The sequence below is a fragment of the Mesoplodon densirostris genome, chromosome 14, assembly GCF_025265405.1.
Source record: "Mesoplodon densirostris isolate mMesDen1 chromosome 14, mMesDen1 primary haplotype, whole genome shotgun sequence".
NCBI lineage: Eukaryota > Metazoa > Chordata > Mammalia > Artiodactyla > Ziphiidae > Mesoplodon > Mesoplodon densirostris.
The window spans coordinates 8,005,731-8,024,350 of NC_082674.1; the positions used below are offsets into that span (position 1 = coordinate 8,005,731).

Consider the following 18,620-nt stretch of genomic DNA (forward strand, 5'->3'; position numbering starts at 1 on the left):
GGGTTGGATTTCCTTCAGTGACCAATATAAAAATTAATGTACTTACAAATTAAAACAATGAGATACCACTGCACACCATTAGAAGAGCTAAAATCCAAAACACTGATAGCACCAAAAGCTGACAAGGATATGGAGCAACAGCAATTCTCTTTCATTGCTGGTGGGAATGCAAAATGGTACAGACACTTTGGAATAGTCTGGCAGTTTCTTACAAAACTAAACATACTTTTATCAGACAATGCAGCAATCACACTCCTTGCTATTTACCCAAAAGAGTTGAAAACTTATGTCCACACAAAAACATGCACATGAAGGCTTAGAGCATCTTTATTTATAACTGCCAAAACCTGAAGCAACAAGTTCAACAGGTGAATGAATAAACAGACTGTGGTACATCCATACAATGGAAGAGTATTCAGCAATAAAAAGAAATGAGCTATCAAGCCACAGAAAGACATGGAGGGATCTTAAAGGCATATTACTAAGTGAAAGAAGCCAATCTAAAAAGGCTAAATACTGTATGATTCCAACTATGTGACATCTGGAAAAGGCAAAACCACACAAATAGTAAAAAGACGAGTGGTTGGCAGGGGCTTGGGGGAAGAGGGAGGGAGTAATAGGTGGAGCACAGAGGATTTTTCAGGCAGTGAAACCATTCTGTGTGATATATAATGGTGGATACATGTCATTATACATTTGTCAAAACCCATAGAATGGACAACTCTAAGGGTGAGCCCTAATGACTTTGGGTGATAATGATGTGTCAATGTCAGTTCATAGACTACAACAAATGTACCCTCTGGTGCAGGATGCTGACAGTGGAGAAGGCGGTGTACATTGTGTGGGGGGGCATGTGTGAGAGAGAGTGGGTATGTGGAAACTCTGTACTTTCCACGTGATTTTGCTGTGAACGTTTTGAAAACTGCTCTAAAAAAATAGTCATACAAATAAATGACTGAATGAATGATACAACCATGTGCAAATATGAAAGAAGCATAAACAGATCTAAACTTCAATACGTCTCACTATTATCATTTACCCATTATTTGTTTCCAACCAAGAATAATGTTCTGTTCCTCAAGAAGGTAAATACACAGCCTAACTAAAGATTTGTGCCAATGTGCAGGTCAATTATTCATTTCAATTTAACAATTTTCAACAACTTCTTTCTACAGCAATTTAAACTGCTAATAATACGAGTCAAACCCACCACCACCCCCCAAAAAAGCATGGGGGGAAAGCACATGATACTGAAGCAAGGAGATGGATAGATGGGGGCTCTTTATATTTCTCTTTACTTTTATGTATATTTGAAAATTTCCAGAATAAATTTTTTTGTGTTTTTTTTGCGGTACGTGGGCCCCTCACTGCTGTGGCCTCTCCCGTTGCGGAACACAGGCTCTGGACACGCAGGCTCCACGGCCACGGCTCACGGGCCCAGCCGCTCCGCGGCATGTGGGATCCTGCCGGACCGGGGCACGAACCTGTGTCCCCTGCATCGGCAGGCGGACTCTCAACCACTGCACCACCAGGGAAGCCCCTGCCTTCTACTTTTAAGGAAAAAAACCCAAAACACAACAACAACAAAAAACATAGTAGGTAATGGGCATATTAATCAAAGAAAGTGCCAGAGGATTCAAGCAGTCAGGTAAACTCAGAAACTAAAATCAGTCCCTGGTTGTGAGCACTACATTCTACCACCACCAACTAGGTGACCACACCAACAGGACAAAAGAATACTAGATGTACTTCCAACTCTATCTTGTCCAAAACAAGAATGGTAAAGAGATCAACCTGGTAAGCATGTAATCACCAGGGCTGGGAGATAAGATCTTTGGTCAATATTTGATTCAGAACTGAAAACCTAGCATCTGAATAGGAAGTTGTTATTTACTTTCAAGAAAATGGGCATGCCAGATGTGTAAACATTTATGCAGAAATAAATATCATCTAACATATTAACATAATAAAATAAATGTCATACGTGCGTCAAATGTTTCCATATGGAAATTACATTCATTTTTACCTGGCTGGAACTGAAATTAACTTTTGAAAATGTGACAGGATGCTCAGAAAATTACTTCCTGAGTGTCACACATTAACGCTTTCTGTATGTCTGCTATTCTTGTGACCCAATAAAATGTGATGGGAAATGGAGGATTTCCTTTGTTGAGAAAAATGCCACAGATACTATGTTACTGCCTGAAAGTGTTTAGATTAAAATAGGAAGTCCCCATTTCCCCTTTGTAAAGACACAAACAACTTGTTTGTATTAGATCAGAATACTTTATTAGCCACCTGACATTTATGCCCTACTTCCCATTTCACAATTATGAATATACAACTGAAAAATTACAAACAGAACGCAACACTTTATAAAGCGATTTCATGCATAAGATAAAATTCAGTTACAGTAGATCTGCTGTGAGCTTGGGTTAGAAAGGAAGCTCACTAAAAAGAAATGCATCTGCTTTTCATCCCTCTCCTTTTTTGTTAATTAGAAGAAGGTAATGAAAATACATGGAGTTTGGAATCTAACTTTTCCACTAACTTGCTGTTCTGACTTTAAGTGCCCCACATTTTTTTCTCCATAAAAGTAGGTCTATCACCTTCCAGATGTCTTATCCCTCCAGATCTTTCTTATGGGCTTGGCTGTATCTTTTAAATGTTTTTTTTAGAGAACAAAATAAAGCATATGTCCCATCTGCATTATTATGAATCAAGACATCTAAAAAATACGCATCTTTGAACTCAAATTAAGATGGATCATGTTTTTCATTCAAATTTGTCTTTTTCTTCATTTTAGAAGCTCTGAAAGGTCAGTCCTTCAGTCCCTCCTGTATTCTGATTGCTCTTCCCACACTCTCAATAATGAAAATTTTCTTCCTTAGTCTAATGCCCCATCATTTTTTTTTTTTTACCTCACAAAGGGTGACTTTCTTTTATGAACTTATTCTTTTCCTAAATCCTAAAAACATGCCTTCTCTAGATGCTGCCTGATAACACAATTCCTGAACCCTTTCTGAGCTTTCTCTAATCCTCAATCTGTGAAATATTTCTCAATGAACATTCACGTTAACAGCCCCACGATGGCCTTTTCATTGTACCCCCTCGTCCTTCCCCACCCCCACTCACCTGTGGAATCACTGCCAACATTCTGCTTAATTTATGCCTTTGATTTAGAGGTGAACAAAACCCCTGGATCCCTTTTTCACAAATGCTGCTGCTAAGCCCTATCTCACTCATTCTGAACTTGCTATTAACTATATTTTTTAAATCTTTCCCTTTCTCCTACTCTGTCCATTGCATTGAAAATTTCTGAATTTCATTGGTTTAACCTCTTACATAGAGACCAGGTTCTAAAGTCAAGCAGCTAAGACTAAATAAAGTGTAATCAAATTTGAAAAATCCCTTCGGGATGTCCTTCAATATGTCTAAAAGAGCATCTATGCCTCAGGTGTTGGACCAGGACCAGATACAGTGACCTATAGCCAGGAGCCTTGTCATACCAAAACCCCTTACCTTAAATTACCAGAATCACACTCAGTGTGGCAATGCTATGAGAGGTACTGGGAACAAAAATCTTTTGAAGAAAACATTCAAGCAGCCTTTTTTGAATGGCGTTCCTCATCTCAACCACATAACGCAGAAAACGACTGTTTTCTCAAGTCTCCCAAGAATGATACGTAACTAGTACCTTCCTAAATGCACAGATGAGAAGGTGACCGACTACATTCAGTGGATGCTTTCGAGAATTAGGGCTGATTTCTGTTAGCTGAGAAACGATCTTCCAGCTTAAATTCAGTCCTAGACACAGGCCTGCAGCGTGAGATGGATGGAGCCACATCGCCCCCCAGCACCCACACCTTGAAAGACTTCTATTTAAATTTACGTAAGCTAAGTGAGCATAATTATAGGATTTAAGTGAAAATGTAATCAATAGCCACCAAGATGTTCCCAAATGCAAAGAAAATGTAACAGAAATATTAGCAAGAATGCCTCTGACTTGGTGAGACTATAGTTGGTTTTTTCATCTATTTAAACTTTTTTTAAAACTATATATTATTTTTATATTCACACACAAAACCCACTTTTTAATGATCTCCAAGAGCTTATGATAATTTGGGGAAACATTAATTAAGTGGGAAAAAGGCAAGATGTTAAACCATATCAACGTTTCAGATTAAAACAATGGAAAAAATAGAGCCAAATGTTAAAATGTGTTTGCCTTTGGATGATGGAAGAGTGACGTTTCTACTCGTCTTTATTTGATGTTTTCTATAAAGAGTGTGCTCTGTTTATATAATGTGGAGAAATGGACTTCACTTTTAAAAATCAGATTTCTAATTTGAGCAACCAGATTTCATCACTGCTTTCTGTTTCAATAGCTAACGGCAAAACCAATGGCATTCAATAGTTCTTTCTCAACCTCTATTTTATATGATCTGTAACTGACCGAACAATCTCAAATCATATTTCTGAAGTCATTTTCCTCACTCACACCTATGATTCTGTCACAACCTTTTCAGTGTATCTTTATTTTGCTCAGTATCACATTCTTCCTAAAAGCTACATAAAAAAGCCCATGTCCATGTAATGCTAAATATAAATAGTCTTTGACACTGGACCCATCAAATTTTACTCATTGCAAAAAAAGTCTAACAGTAACAATCCGCTGAACATCTATCAGGCACCAAGCACCATGATAAATGACTAAATATCTACTGTACATAGCTGCCTTACAACATCATTCTTCCTTTGTAGCTCAAGAAACCAAGGCTGAGACAAGATAAGTAACTTATTCAAAGTCACCATATTTACAAGTAGCAAAGCTGGTATTCAAACTCAGGTCAGACTAATTTTGAAATTCCTTCCATAAGTAATATGGAATGAAGAAATGCCTTCTATGATTCACTTTGTTATAAAGCAGAAATTAACACACCATTGTAAAGCAATTATACTCCAATAAAGATGTTTAAAAAAAAAAAAAGAAATGCCTTCTAGATCCAGCTCTGTGACCAACTTGTCATTTGACCTTGAACAAATGACTTGATTCCGCCTATAAATTAAGGGGTTAGACTAGATGACCTCAAAGTTCCCTTCCTGCTCTAGTGTTCTGTACTTCAAACGCTTCCCCTGTTCCTTCGCAGCACGTTGGAAACCCTTTATTGTGGAAAGCCATCTCAGCAATTATTTGTCCAGTTTATGTTCTGTTTTGTACATCCCTTGTATGTTGGCAAACTCCCCCGAGGACAGTTTTCTTTGCATCTGGTACTACCTCCCTAAACCAAGAGAATATGTTGCAACTGGCACTAGAAAATAGGAATTTCTAAATCTAAAAAAACAAAACAACAACAAAAAAGGAATTTCTAACAAAATTACTTCTGTCACTACATCTAACAGCTCTCTGCTTAAATAAGCATCTTAGAGGAAAACGTGATCCATCACTTTTAGGACTCTACATGGACACTAATATATTCAGGGCCATTTCAATATACACTAGTGGTCTGAAGAGATCTCACATCTGGGGAATCTCTGGTATCAAATTAGTAAACATAAATGCCTTCAGCCTTGGCTTCAAATCGAAATAGATCAATGGTCCAGATTCAAAGCCAAATCTTAGGGAGCAGCAAGCACAGGACTTCCACCAGCTCCAGCTAAAGCACAGGAAGAAAAACAATGGCATTGCTTCCAATCTTTAAAACACGTTAAGTCCATCCTGAAGCCAACTTTTCCACAAATTTCAAAAAAGGTACAACAAAAGCTAAATGCCCTTACTTTCACATTCTCCTTTTGTATTTTTCTAGGAAAGAGTCCATCTTAACAGCACCATTAAATCTTTTGGACAAGGCATTTCTTTTAGAAATCTGTCAGCATTCCCAAACACAATGATTGCATCGTCCCAAGATTCTCTGATTCTGCGGCAGAACATACTGTCAGAGCAAAGGAACTGATCCTTACCCTACTGTATAAAAATTATGTCTAACACTTATGAGTCATGTTCTCCACTTTTTAATTTCACTAATGGTAGGAGAAAAGGGCAGATGTTAAATTTGAATTTGGTATATAACAGCTAAAAATCATTGCAAACCAGCCATTGTCAAAACATGCAAATGTTATCCAAGATTCTTCAAATTACGGTCATCATATTACTCTCATATGTATTTGTTTTATTAATCTTCAGCACATATTAATTCAATGTCTACAGTATAGTAGACACTGCTTTAGGTCCTGGGAATATAACAGGGAAAAGAGCAAAACAATATCCCTGTGTCCATGTTTTACATTATAATGAGGAAAGATATACATTTATTATTTATAAATGTATTCATATATTTATTATTTATAAATGTATTCATATAGTTATTATTTATATAAATTTATAAATAAGTAAATAAATATAGGAAGATTTTGTGTTCAACGGAAAGCTACGCATACTCTAGAGTGGGGGCCACAAACTTTTCCTTAAACGACCAGGTAGAGATTTTGGGGCTTGCAGACCACAGGGTCTTTCTGTCGTAACTACACAACTATGCCTTTTTAGTCAGAAAGCTGCCATAGACAACACGTAATAAATGAATGCGTGCACTGTGTTCCAGTAAAACTTTATTTACAAAAACAGGCAGCTGGTGCTTAGGTGTTTAGTTTGTCAAACTCCTGGTCTAAAGATTATCTGATTCTGATTCCATGGGATATATTTTACAACTCTGTAAATTGCAAGTAACTGACAGCAATGCAAGATCATTGTCTACAGTCGTGCAACTGCATTCTGTCCTGGACAGATAACCCTCCATAACTTCAGAAAGGCCTATCTATTTATTTGCACATTCCCAATTCAGTATCACTTTATTTCACGTAAATCTGTGCTATTTTAGACTTCACCTTTGATGACATGTGCCTGATTCCCTTATTTAATTAATAAGTTAAATGAAATTTTCAACACGTATTCATTTGATATCTATGTGAAAGTCATGACTTCACATTTTTCTGAAAATTATCCTTTGACAGTTCTAGAGGTCTCACCAAGATGCACAATGGATTCACCTGACGATGTCAGGGAAACTTCATCACCAGAGAGGCACAGCCAAGCACAGCTTTTCTTCTTGGCTCCATATGAATCCAAAGGGGCAACAGAACTTCGGTAACTCTGTTTTTCTAACTTTAATTTTCCTCTCTACTAATTTTGTGTTCGGGTTTTGGTTAATTTATGGTCTATAAGTTATTCCCCCTTGCTGGCAGCAATGACTGGGGATTTGGTCTTATGCTCTAACCATCTGGTGATCCCTGTAAATGGATAAATGGCTTACAGAGATCTAGTCTCTAATGGGTGAGAGAAAATGGAGACTCTGGTGTTTTAGTCTTTTCCTGTTTGTGGGACATTTTAAGTTACAATAGGAGTTAAGATGCTACGCTATGCAAAATGATAAGCCTTTGGAAGGTTTAGGAAGAATGATATACTCTGATTTTTATTTTTATATTTTAAATCAACCTGGCTGTTGTATGGAAAACAGAATGCAAGAGAGACAAAAGTAAAAGAAGAAAGATCAGTTAAGAGGCCACTAAGGTAATCCAGATGAGTGGTAGGAGCGGAAGCACTGAAAAATGGCTGGATTTGAACCAATGTTGGAAAAAGAGTTGATGTGACATTCGGATGGACTGGACGAGGAGGCGTGAAGAGAGGGGGAGGAAACACAGTGGTGCCTGCGCTCTGGGCCTAGAAACTGAGGAGACAACGGTGCCTCTGCTGGAACAGGAGACAGGCAGGGGAGGGGCGGGTGAAGAGCTGGGATCAAGACTTCTGCTGCAGGCACCTTAATACAGCGCACCAAGTAGACGTCCAGGTGGAGAAGCCCAGTAGCCCAGTGGATATGTAACTCTGCAGCTCCGAGAGGAAGAAAAGGCTGGAGACAGAAGTTTGGAAGTCAGCAGCACGCAGGTGCCTTACAGAGCCTAGAGACAGATGAGCTCCCTGGGGGAGAATAAACAAAGAGACAAGCACTAAGCCCCAGGGCTCACTAACATTTGGGTCAAGGGGAGAGAGCTGAGGCCCAAGCACTGGGCCATGCCAGCAGGAGAAGCCACCAAAGAAGACCAACTGGAAGGGCCAACTGGGCGATGGGAGGAGAACCAAGAGAATGTGGTGTTCTAGAAGCTAGGCACAGCCTGGTCAACTGTGTCCAACGTTAACTAGAGATAAAGTTAAGCGATCTGCATATGAGATGTACTTTAAAGGAGAAAGCGCGTCCAACTCTCCAGGAAAAGCAGAACCTTCTCTGTTGGCCAAAATTCTCTCTGCTGTTTGCGTTGTTTCTAGAGACTGTGGGACAAACTTGTCATTCATTTTGCCCCCCGGTGTGTGATGTGATCATCAGACAAAAAGAAGACCTAAGGGACTTCCCTGGTGGTCCAGTGGGTAAGGCTCCACACTCCCAGTGCAGGGGGTCGGGGTTGAATCCCTGGTCGGGGAATTAGATCCCGCATGCGTGCCGCAACCAAGAGTTCGCATGCTGCAACTAAGAAGGCAACATGCCACAACTAAAGATCTCGTGTGCCGCAACTAAGACCCCGTGCAACCAAAATAAATAAATTAAATTAATAAACATTAAAAAAAAAAAAAAGAAGAAGGGCTTCCCTGGTGGCACAGTGGTTGAGAGTCCGCCTGCTGATGCAGGGGACACAGGTTCGTGCCCCGGTCCGGGAAGATCCCACATGCCGTGGAGCGGCTGGGCCCGTGAGCCATGGCCGCTGAGCCTGTGCGTCCGGAGCCTGTGCTCCGCAACGGGAGAGGCCACAACAGTGAGAGGCCCGCGTACCGCAAAAAAAAAAAAAAAAAAAAAGAAGACCAAGTCTCTAACCCTAAACTTTAAAATTAAAATGGAGAAGATAATAGCTATATAAAAAGGAGACATAAAATATCTGTAAGACACTGTCAAATCTAATGTTAAGCTAAAATAACTTATTTACAATTTGAACAGCTGATAAAAATGTTATCTATGGTGAAGGTAAGGAATAATTGTTAGAAAGCACTATATAACTATGTTCTTAAGCCTTCTGGAAAATTATGCCAAAACATACCCAAGCAGTAATATTTGAAATACTGGCCTTGAAAAAAGAGGCCATCTCTGAGGGAGGCCACAGAAATACCTCGATAACGGATAATCTAATATAGTGGCTGAGTTTAGAAGTAGACTAACAAGTTCAATTCACCACAGACAGAACAGTCAAAATTGTTCATATCTAAATTTCTTTGTTTCAGTCACAAAAGCCCATAGAGAAAAAAACACCAGTGAAAAGGTTATGATACCCATTTTTAACTCTTTACTGAGCAACAACAACAAAATCTGCCCAAATGCAAATATCCATATATCTACTACAAAATTTTTCATCGCACTTCTCTAAAACTGACTTCCAAACATTACAAATGTATTTCAAAAGCACCCCTCTGACCACCCCCGAACCAGGCGGCACTCGCTCACCTCTTGTCTCCTGGAGGGCTGAAGCACAGGTGTTTGATCTAAATCAGACTAAATCCCTCTGAACAGGAGCAAGCGAACCCAGCTATGGTATCTGGAGGCCATGGCTCTTTTGAAGACCTTTTGGGTTGGTGAGTGATAACTCACTGAAATGAAGAGACTTAAAGACATTCACTAGACTGAATCTTTTATTACATTTCACAAAATTTGACTAAACTTCACTAATATTTTTTGCACTTCCTTTGGCTTTACATGCCTTTGGGAGGATATGTGCGTGTGTGTTACAACTAAGTGAAGCAAGCGTTCTTGAGATTTTATGCTTCTTAATACGTAGTCATCTCTCTCTGCAAAGATAGAGTTCCGGAGGTTTCATGCATTATGCTGGATAAGTTCAAGTGCTATTTTCTTAAAAGAAACAGAAGCACTGGTGCAAGTTAAATATAACCCTTTATGTTTTTAACTCTGCCCTATTTGCAGGTACTCTGGCTCCAAAAGTACTTTCCAAATTTAAAATATAATTTAAAATTAAATAGTAAATGTTAAAATATTTAATAGAGTTTTTTGATGCTTTATAAAGAATAAAAACATCTCAATAAAAACAAGTATTTCGGGCTTCCCTGGTGGCGCAGTGGTTGAGAATCTGCCTGCCAATGCAGGGGACATGGGTTTGAGCCCTAGTCTGGGAAGATCCCACATGCCGCGGAGCAACTGGGCCCGTGAGCCACAACTACTGAGCCTGCACGTCTGGAGCCTGTGCTCCGCAACAAGCGAGGCCGCGACAGTGAGAGGCCCGCGCACCGTGATGAAGAGTGGTCCCCGCTCGCCGCAACTAGAGAAAGCCCTCATGCAGAAACGAAGACCCAACACAGCCAAAAATAAATAAATAAATAAATAAAACAAGTATTTTTTTCCCCAAATGTTTTAAAATAAAACACCTAACTGCCAATACTGAAAGATGGGTTCAGTGACATTGCATATAATCATTATAGTGGCTTAAATTTACATGTTCAGGAAAAAAAAAAAACAACCCAAACCATACATCCTTAATCAACTGACTTTTATTCTTCTAATTCAAGTAACTTCCTAAACAAATAATAATTCTCTTTTTCCCAAGTTTACGCATCCATACACATTATCAAACACGCAAGCCATCAACTATTCCGTCATGATTGGTCTCTGGAGCTCACTGACCCACGGGGGCTTGGAGCCCAAGGAGCATTTCCAACAGAAACAGTACGCAGCACACTGGCAGGTTTGGGGCTGGGTGCCACAGGACCTGGATTCCCTCTGGAGTCTATACAGTTGCCAAAGGTGTTAATTATGAAGAACTAACCTACGATTACATGACATTTCAGAGGAAACCCAACTTGAAAGACTATTTCTGGCATTAGTCCTGAAAGCTGCAGCTGAATTAGGCCCTGGAATTTAAAAAACAAACAAACAAAATAACAGATCCTGGTCTCCGAGAGGGAAAAAAAAGAGAGTACTGAGAAAATGGGGAAAGGGCTGGAGAAAATCCATTTGGTCATAAAAGACTAGTTAGCTATTGGGATAGGTAAGTAGCAGAGAGTATATAAATCAGTATTTGCATTTAATCTAAAAAGACTTCAAGTATTCAAGAAAGATGGTATCAGGTAGAAAGGCAAAAATTAATAAGCTAAAAGAACATTAAGCTGTCTTCATTTTTAGCACAGCCCCAAAGCAGGGAAAAAGAGTTTTCATACCTGGTTTATAAGATGTTGATACAAATCCCAGTCCCAACCTCCCATATTTGGCGTGAATTATGTACTAAACCCACACTTCTCTGTTTCTTTAGGCCTCAAATAAACCTTTCTGCCAAATATCAGCTTGGCGAGTTTGATAAAATCTTATGAAAGATGGCAGGCTTTCAGACCCCTGGGCTCTCTCTGCTTTGAAGGAGTGTCACAAAGAACAGGTTCCAAGTAGAGACAAGCGGCTCTCGAAAACCTCACTCCGTGCGAGGCCAAAGGGCAGAAAGGCAGTCAGGAAGGAACACTTACCTACCAGCTGCAGCACAATGCTTAGCTGCGCAAGAACAACCCTGCTCTCACTGTCCGCACGTGCGGTCACCTGGGGGCAGCCTCTGGATGCTTTCTCACAGCGCTCAAGTTAAATCTGAGCTACAGAGTTGAAACTACAAAGACCTTACAAGATGAGCTAACGTTTGTCAAGAAAGCAGTTTCTCACCACCTGGCCAGCATCTAGCCCCTCTCACACGTGCAAATGAAAGTTCCCAGAACTTGGAACAAAAAAGCCCACTGTGAGAAACAGACCCAGAGAAGCAGAAGGGAATAAGGGTCTCCTCCAGTTCTAAGAGTCTATCACCCCCTTTCTCCTCCTGGATGCAGGGAGGGACCTCCTCGTCTGCATGTTCACCAAGCAGAAAGCAGCCGTCACCTTTGGTTCCTTCCTCTCCTTTCCTCCTCACATCCAACCAATGACCAAGCCTGTCTTACAACCTGGACAATCTTTCCAATTCTGTCCCCACTGCCACCATCTTAGCACAAGCCGGTAAGACAGCCTTCCCGCAGAAGTACTCAGAACTGCCCTCCCCGGCTCCACACCAAGGGCCTCTCAGCCCACGGCTGCTCACCAGTTGAGCAGACCCCCAATGCGGCCTCCACGCTCTATCTCAGATTCTGGTGGATTCTACACACTTCTGACGGGAGGAAGGGCTCTTCCATTCAAGACATCGATGCCTTATAAGCAGCTGCTGACGATCAAAACACAGTAAGCACTCCTGAGAGGAAGACGGAAAGAGACCTCCACCAGGAGAAGTAAAGGGAGGGGCAAGCTGATTTATTCTGCCTCTCCTGACGTTCCCACAGGGGCTGACGCTGTGAGAAGACTATTAACACTGGACCAAGGGAAGGCTCTTCTCGTGATCGACACCAGTCTTCATCAGTGGACACCTCCGGACACACCACCTGGCTATGCATGGGTAACAAACCCTGAAATCACTGCCCACCAGATCAGACTTCTTTCAAATTACCCCAGGACCCCCAAAGCTCCAACTACTAAAAAGGGAGGCCTGGCCAAGGTAACACAGGGACCATGATCTCTCCTGTGGACTGCTGCAGCCTGTTCGTGCTGCTTCCGGACTGGATCCTACCTAATCCATTCTCCTGATGGCAGCCAAAATAATCCTTCAACAATGCAAATCTGACCATAGCACTCTCCCGCTTACAACTTTTCCAGGAGTGCCTGCCCTGCACTGGCACACCTGGCCTACAAGACCATCAGAGCCTGGCTGCGGAGCACCTTTTCAGCCTGAGCTACTGCCAGTCCTCAAGCGCTAACGCTCGGCCACGTGTGTTATCTTCTCCCTGATCTTAGCACACAATGCTCCCTTTACTTCCAAGATCCTTCTCCCATTCTGCACCACACCCTCTTCATTCCGGAGACAGAATCAGCCTTCTGGTCTCTCCCTGGAAATCAACTCCTCTGGGAAGGTTTCTCCGAGTATCCTCCACATTTCCCACCAGTTTCCAGCCCCATGATGGGTTCCTTACTTCTGTTATAGCATTCTTCACACTGACTGGAAATTGTCTCCTCTCTTGTTTTATTCCCTGATAATGAACTCCTTGAAGAGAGGGGCAGTACCCTCTACACTGTTACACTGCCAACCTACAGCACTGTGCCTGCCACACAGCTGATACAATCACTTATTGATCAGGTGAAGATAAAGATATATAAACTAACAGGAATATGGAAGCAGTATCTGTGAGACTCCGGGGAGAAAAGGAACAAACGACAATTTAGGAAAACGGAAAAGCTGCTGTTTGAATAGTCTTCATTTCACTATCAATCAAAAGAAACAACTCAAAGTGCTTTCAACAACATATCAGGTTCCTGAAACCACAGGAAGGCAACATCAACAGAGTACTTTTTTTTTTTTTGAAATACACACATGGTTGAGCTATTTCAAAAAACCATCATCAATATAAAGAACTTTCATAACTGGAGGCTAACAGGGATTACAGAGAGTTCACCGCCCTAAAGATCTGATCTTCAACACCCCTCATGCTCCTCCCCAAATCTCAGAGAAGGAGATGTTTGCTAACCGTAATCTAATGCCAACTTTGTACTATATGCTTTTCTGTTTAGGTAAAGGTAGGGAAGCTTCTGGCAAACGTAACAGAAGAATTCTTTAAGGAAGAAAAAACGGCACAAGATTGCAAACTGCATGTCATCACTGATCATGGTAATCTAAGATAGTTTCTTTTATATAAACTCATTTTTAAAAGACACAAACTACAAAGAGATGACTGGAAGAGAACCAGACTTTTATTTTAGAGGATTAGATCTCCTCATCACTAACAGGTGAAAGTTTAAGATTCTGGAACGCTTTGAAACAAAAAACAAATGTAGATCTGAAGAATAAAGACGAATTTCTACTATTTTAATGGGATATTAAGTAGTTTCCCATAAACAATGGTTAAGCATTATTCTACCGGTTCCAGGAAGCACAGGGAATTGACAAGTGAGCCACTGTGTCTAATTTACACAGCCACATGCAGACCCAAAGTCCCTCGACACAGCCAGCTTAAAAATACAGTATCTTTTCTTGTCCTATTTTTATCATAACTCCTTTCTGTATCACTTACCGGAATGTAATAGATGCCCATCTTGGGGGTTTCATTGGCAGTAAGAAGCATTCCTAAAAATAAACACAATGAAAAAGGTAAACACATGGGGAAAAGAAAAGCTCCCTTTTCTACTTGTTTTACGTTTTGAAATGGGTGAGGTGCTCAGAACACGGCGAACACGGCGAAGAGCCAGACCGGCAGCCAGGCACCCTCGGAGTCAGCTTGTGGCCTGTGGTCCCTGACCCTCCCAGACGGGGCACCTTAAGTATCAGAAAGACCAGCTTCCCCATCTGCAAAACACTTAGGCTGTCTGTACTAGCTAAGTGACTGAGCAGTTCCCACCATGAAGTGCTCAGGTCTATACAAAGTTCGCCATCATTTTTAAGGGGGAAAGTTTTAAGCTTCAGACACATAGATAAAATGTAGTTCTGATGCACCATTTATTATAATAATAATAAGGAAGTCAAGAAGAAAGGTTTCTCTCTGTTAATCAGGAACCAAAGAACCAAGGTAAAGTATTTCCCACCAAATGGCACAGCAAAGTAGTTCCTAATGTTTGAATTAAACTTTACACCTTAATAGAAAACAAAATGGCTTACAGGGAATGCTATGTGTAGCTACACTAGAAAAGACCCCATACAGAATCTAATAGCCTGGGACTTCCCTGGTGGCGCAGTGGTTAAGAATCCACCTGCCGGGCCTCCCTGGTGGCGCAAGTGGTTGAGAGTCCGCCTGCCGATGCAGGGGATACGGGTTCGTGCCCCGGTCTGGGAGGATCCCATATGCCGCGGAGCGGCTGGGCCCGTGAGCCATGGCCGCTGAGCCTGCGCGTCTGGAGCCTGTGCTCCGCAACGGGGGAGGCCACAACAGTGAGAGGCCCGCATACCGCAAAAAAAAAAAAAAAAAAAAAAAAAAAAAGAATCCACCTGCCAATGCAGGGGACACGGGTTCGAGCCCTGGTCCAGGAAGATCCCACGTGCTGCGGAGCAACTAATCCCACGCACCCTAGAGCTTGCGCATTGCAACTACTGAACCCATGCGCCGCAACTCCTGAAGCCTGCGCGCTCTAGTGCCCCAGTGCCCCAACTACTGAGCCCACGTGCTGCAACTACTGAAGCCCCTGTGCCTAGAGCCCGTGCTCTGCAACAAGAGAAGCCACCGCAATGAGAAACCCGCACACCACAACGAAGAGTAGCCTCCGCTCTCTGCAACTAGAGAAAGCCCGTGCGCAGCAACGAAGACCCAACACAGCCAAAAATAAATAAATAAATTAATTAATTAATCAATTTAAAAAATAAAGAATTTAGCGTCTGCAGACCTGCTTTTCTCGAGACCACACTATTCACTGTGCACGGGACGTGGCTCCCAGGGTGAGGCTGTGGATCAGGGTGGGGCTTCACAGCAACTTGGGAAGCATGTGAAAAGTAACTCATTTCGGGGCTCTCCCCCAGACGCCAAGTCAGTACCCCTGATGTGTGTAGGGCCAAGCAAGCCGTACTTCTAAGACGCTCCCAGGCGATCCTAGGGGTGGCCAGGCTGGAGACCCTCTGCCAGACACTGCCACTGCCCCCTGCCTCCTCATATTCAAAGGCTCAAAGAAGAAAACATAATCTTTCTCTCCAAATTTGCTCTCTCTCCTGTGCTCCCAATCTCGGCTCCGAGCATCACTTCCTACTCATCTTAGTTCAAAACTGATCTACCTTTTACCTGGTGGACAGAACCACCTCTGGAAGCAGGGTCTGAGTAGGTCCTGACCACAAACAGCACCAGCCACTCAGCAGGTCACTCCTGGGTCCGCACCACCCGGGCACCACCTGCTTCCCACCCCATTCCTCCCAGAGCTCCTCCGTGCACCGTGCTGTGCCCCCGCCCATCCTTCCTGCCCCTCTTACACTGTCCCCTCGTGGGGATGACCTCACCTCCCAACTCCACCCAGCACCCCAGGCTCGATGCAGACAAAGATCTCCTCTACGTTCTCCTCTCATTGCTTCTGCTGATATCTCTCTCCCTCTCCTGCCATCTGTACATACATAACAGAACTCTTCCTGCTTTGCCTTGTATCCCTCCGTCAAAATTATCTGTGTACATCCGTCCTCAGAATACAACCCTGCTTGAGAGTGGGAAGTGTTCTCATTTTCCAGAGTTCTTCACAGATTTGCCTTGAAGGGATTGTTAAATCTTGAAATCTGCCAGGTAATTTACTGAACAGCCTGCAACACAGAATATACGAAACCCGTGGCTTTATGAGCCTGTGTATCATCATCAGGGAGCTCCAGCCTCCTCCGAATCCCTACACACGATTACCAACCACATAAAACAGCTAAAGCGCACACTAAATAGCACCTCACCTGCCACCGACCTACAGACTGCTACCAGTTTCTACTAATAGCTAGGCTGGCTGAGGACTAAGTCACTGAGAGGATCATTTTCGCAATCATCCATGCCACTTCCTGCTCTTAATTTTTCTAGTAAATACAATATCCAAGAATTGTCCCCACCAAGCCAAACCCTGTCTTAAGAAATAAAATGAGTTTAAAACCCTATAAAGCATAACCTAGATTCATCTCGCAGAATGGCCCATTGCTACATACTGCATACCTGAGTTGGGATAGAGGCAAACATCATTAATGTCATGTTCTGGCTCCAAGGAAGTAAATATTTTTCCCTAAAAGAGTAAGCAAAAAGGAATTATTAAAATAGTTAAAGGAAGACAACTTTTGGCAATGTGATATATAGAGAATAACCTGGAGACGTAACTCCACTACACTCTGCTGATGTGAAAAAATAAAATCACCTAACTGAAGTCACAGAATTTAAGTACAAAAAAATCTGACAATTTGTTTTATCAATTTATCAAACCCTCTCATTTTAGAGAGGAAGAAACTGAGGCTCAGGGGGAGAGGTGACTTTCTTGGGAAAATAAGTACAAACTTTTAAAGCTAATGTCTAAACAGGAAAGGGTAAAGTCTAAAATAAAGTTGTACATCAACTTTAAAAAATTCTCATAACCTGGGAAACACACCCTAGGTAAACTTGTCCTCAAAGAAACCAAAGATGAAGAGACGGTCAACAAGGCAGCATGAGGATGGTATCTGCCACACCTGCGTCACGAGGGCTTGAGGGGGATCGAGTAAGATGATGAATGTAAAGTAACTTACAAAACGAAATCCTATAAATACATAAAGTGTTAGCTATGACACAGCAAAGCGTAAAAATTTTTTTAATGTGGGGGGGAATATACTATAGTTTTAAAAATTAAAAGAAGTTAAAAGAAAAGAGACAGAAAGTAAGTAGGTGGGAGTGGAAAAAGGTGATGAGAAAGATAAACAAGGAAAGCAAGTCAAGCAGAACCAAGTAACTTGGGTGTTGGTCAAGAAGACGTATTTAGTCATTGCAACAACGCCAAAATAAAACTTACTGTAGCAACTACAAGGTGATTTCAAGAACTGCTGCTGAAAATGTCTGCCAGCTCTTGCATTTATTAACCCATTATTACAGGCTCCATGGCAAAGTGGGGGCAGTAGTTAAAAAACTAATTTTGCACTCAGTGAAAAACAGCAGCCAGGTTCTAATTCAAGACAGACAATGGAACTCACACAGCTACCTCCCTTTCGTCTCAAGTGCCCACTGGAACAACAAATGGAAAGAGGGAAGGAAAAAGGAAGGTGAAATGGGAATAATAATAGCATGGAACAAAAAAGAAAAGGGGCCACAGTTCACAGAAATCCATGTTGGGGAAAACTATGCAGCAGTTACAGGGCCTGGGAGGATGCGTCCAAATTGGTAAGTTTACCATTAGGTAGGATGGAAGCCAGGTCAAGGAAAACTTCTACTTTACCAGTATGCTACATGACCCTTCAAAAATAAAATGTCTGCATTTGGAGTATTAAAAAGAAATAACTGTTTCAAAGTAAACTATTTTGGATTATCAGAAAAGGGCAGAGAAAATTCCAGCCTAAGACACCACGTATCTTCCTAAGAAAGCCCTCAAAACCCTCCAACTCAAAGCGGCACAGTCGGTTCCCGGGCAATCGTCAGGGTAGTTCTTCCAGGAATTGAGAAAAGTCGGAAGCCCTTCCTCTTCTCCCTAACAGAGTCTCAGGAGCTGCAAAGGTAACAGGGCTTGAGAGACAGGACGCACCCCAAGGATAACTCTGAACCTCCACAGCAGAGCCAGAGAGAAAAAGAAAGGGAGCTAAGTAAGGTCAATACTTGGAGAGTTGACAAAATGAAAACGAAAAACAAAAGTAATGGTCCAAGCAGGCAGGGATTCTGATCAGCAGCTGAACCATGACAGGGCTGCTGGCAGCATCTCTGCCCTAACCTCGGGCAGCCCTCACAGGACAGACTGACGTTTGCCCTCTGGTAACTGACGCTGAGGCTGCTGGGCCCTCCACCCACTTCATCTCAAAAATGAAATTTTGTTTTGAAGTAACACTTTTTGACTAAAGATGCTAAGTTTGGAAGTAATAAACACAAAGACTCTTAAAAGCAACTGCTACACTGAATGAATTTTTTCCCAGTTGATGAACTAATC

At 41.9% G+C, this 18,620-nt stretch overlaps 1 protein-coding gene across 1 annotated transcript in view; it reads right to left on the reverse strand.

Moving 5' to 3' along the window:
• NOL10 (nucleolar protein 10) overlaps window positions 1–18,620 on the reverse strand; it is an 87,546-nt gene that overhangs the window by 44,542 nt on the left and 24,384 nt on the right. Inside the window, exons 12-13 of the mRNA XM_060117726.1 lie at window positions 16,682–16,748; window positions 14,102–14,154 (exon numbers count right to left, since the gene is read on the reverse strand). Coding sequence (XP_059973709.1) covers window positions 14,102–14,154; window positions 16,682–16,748 — 120 coding nt within the window. The remainder of the gene's footprint in view (window positions 1–14,101; window positions 14,155–16,681; window positions 16,749–18,620) is intronic.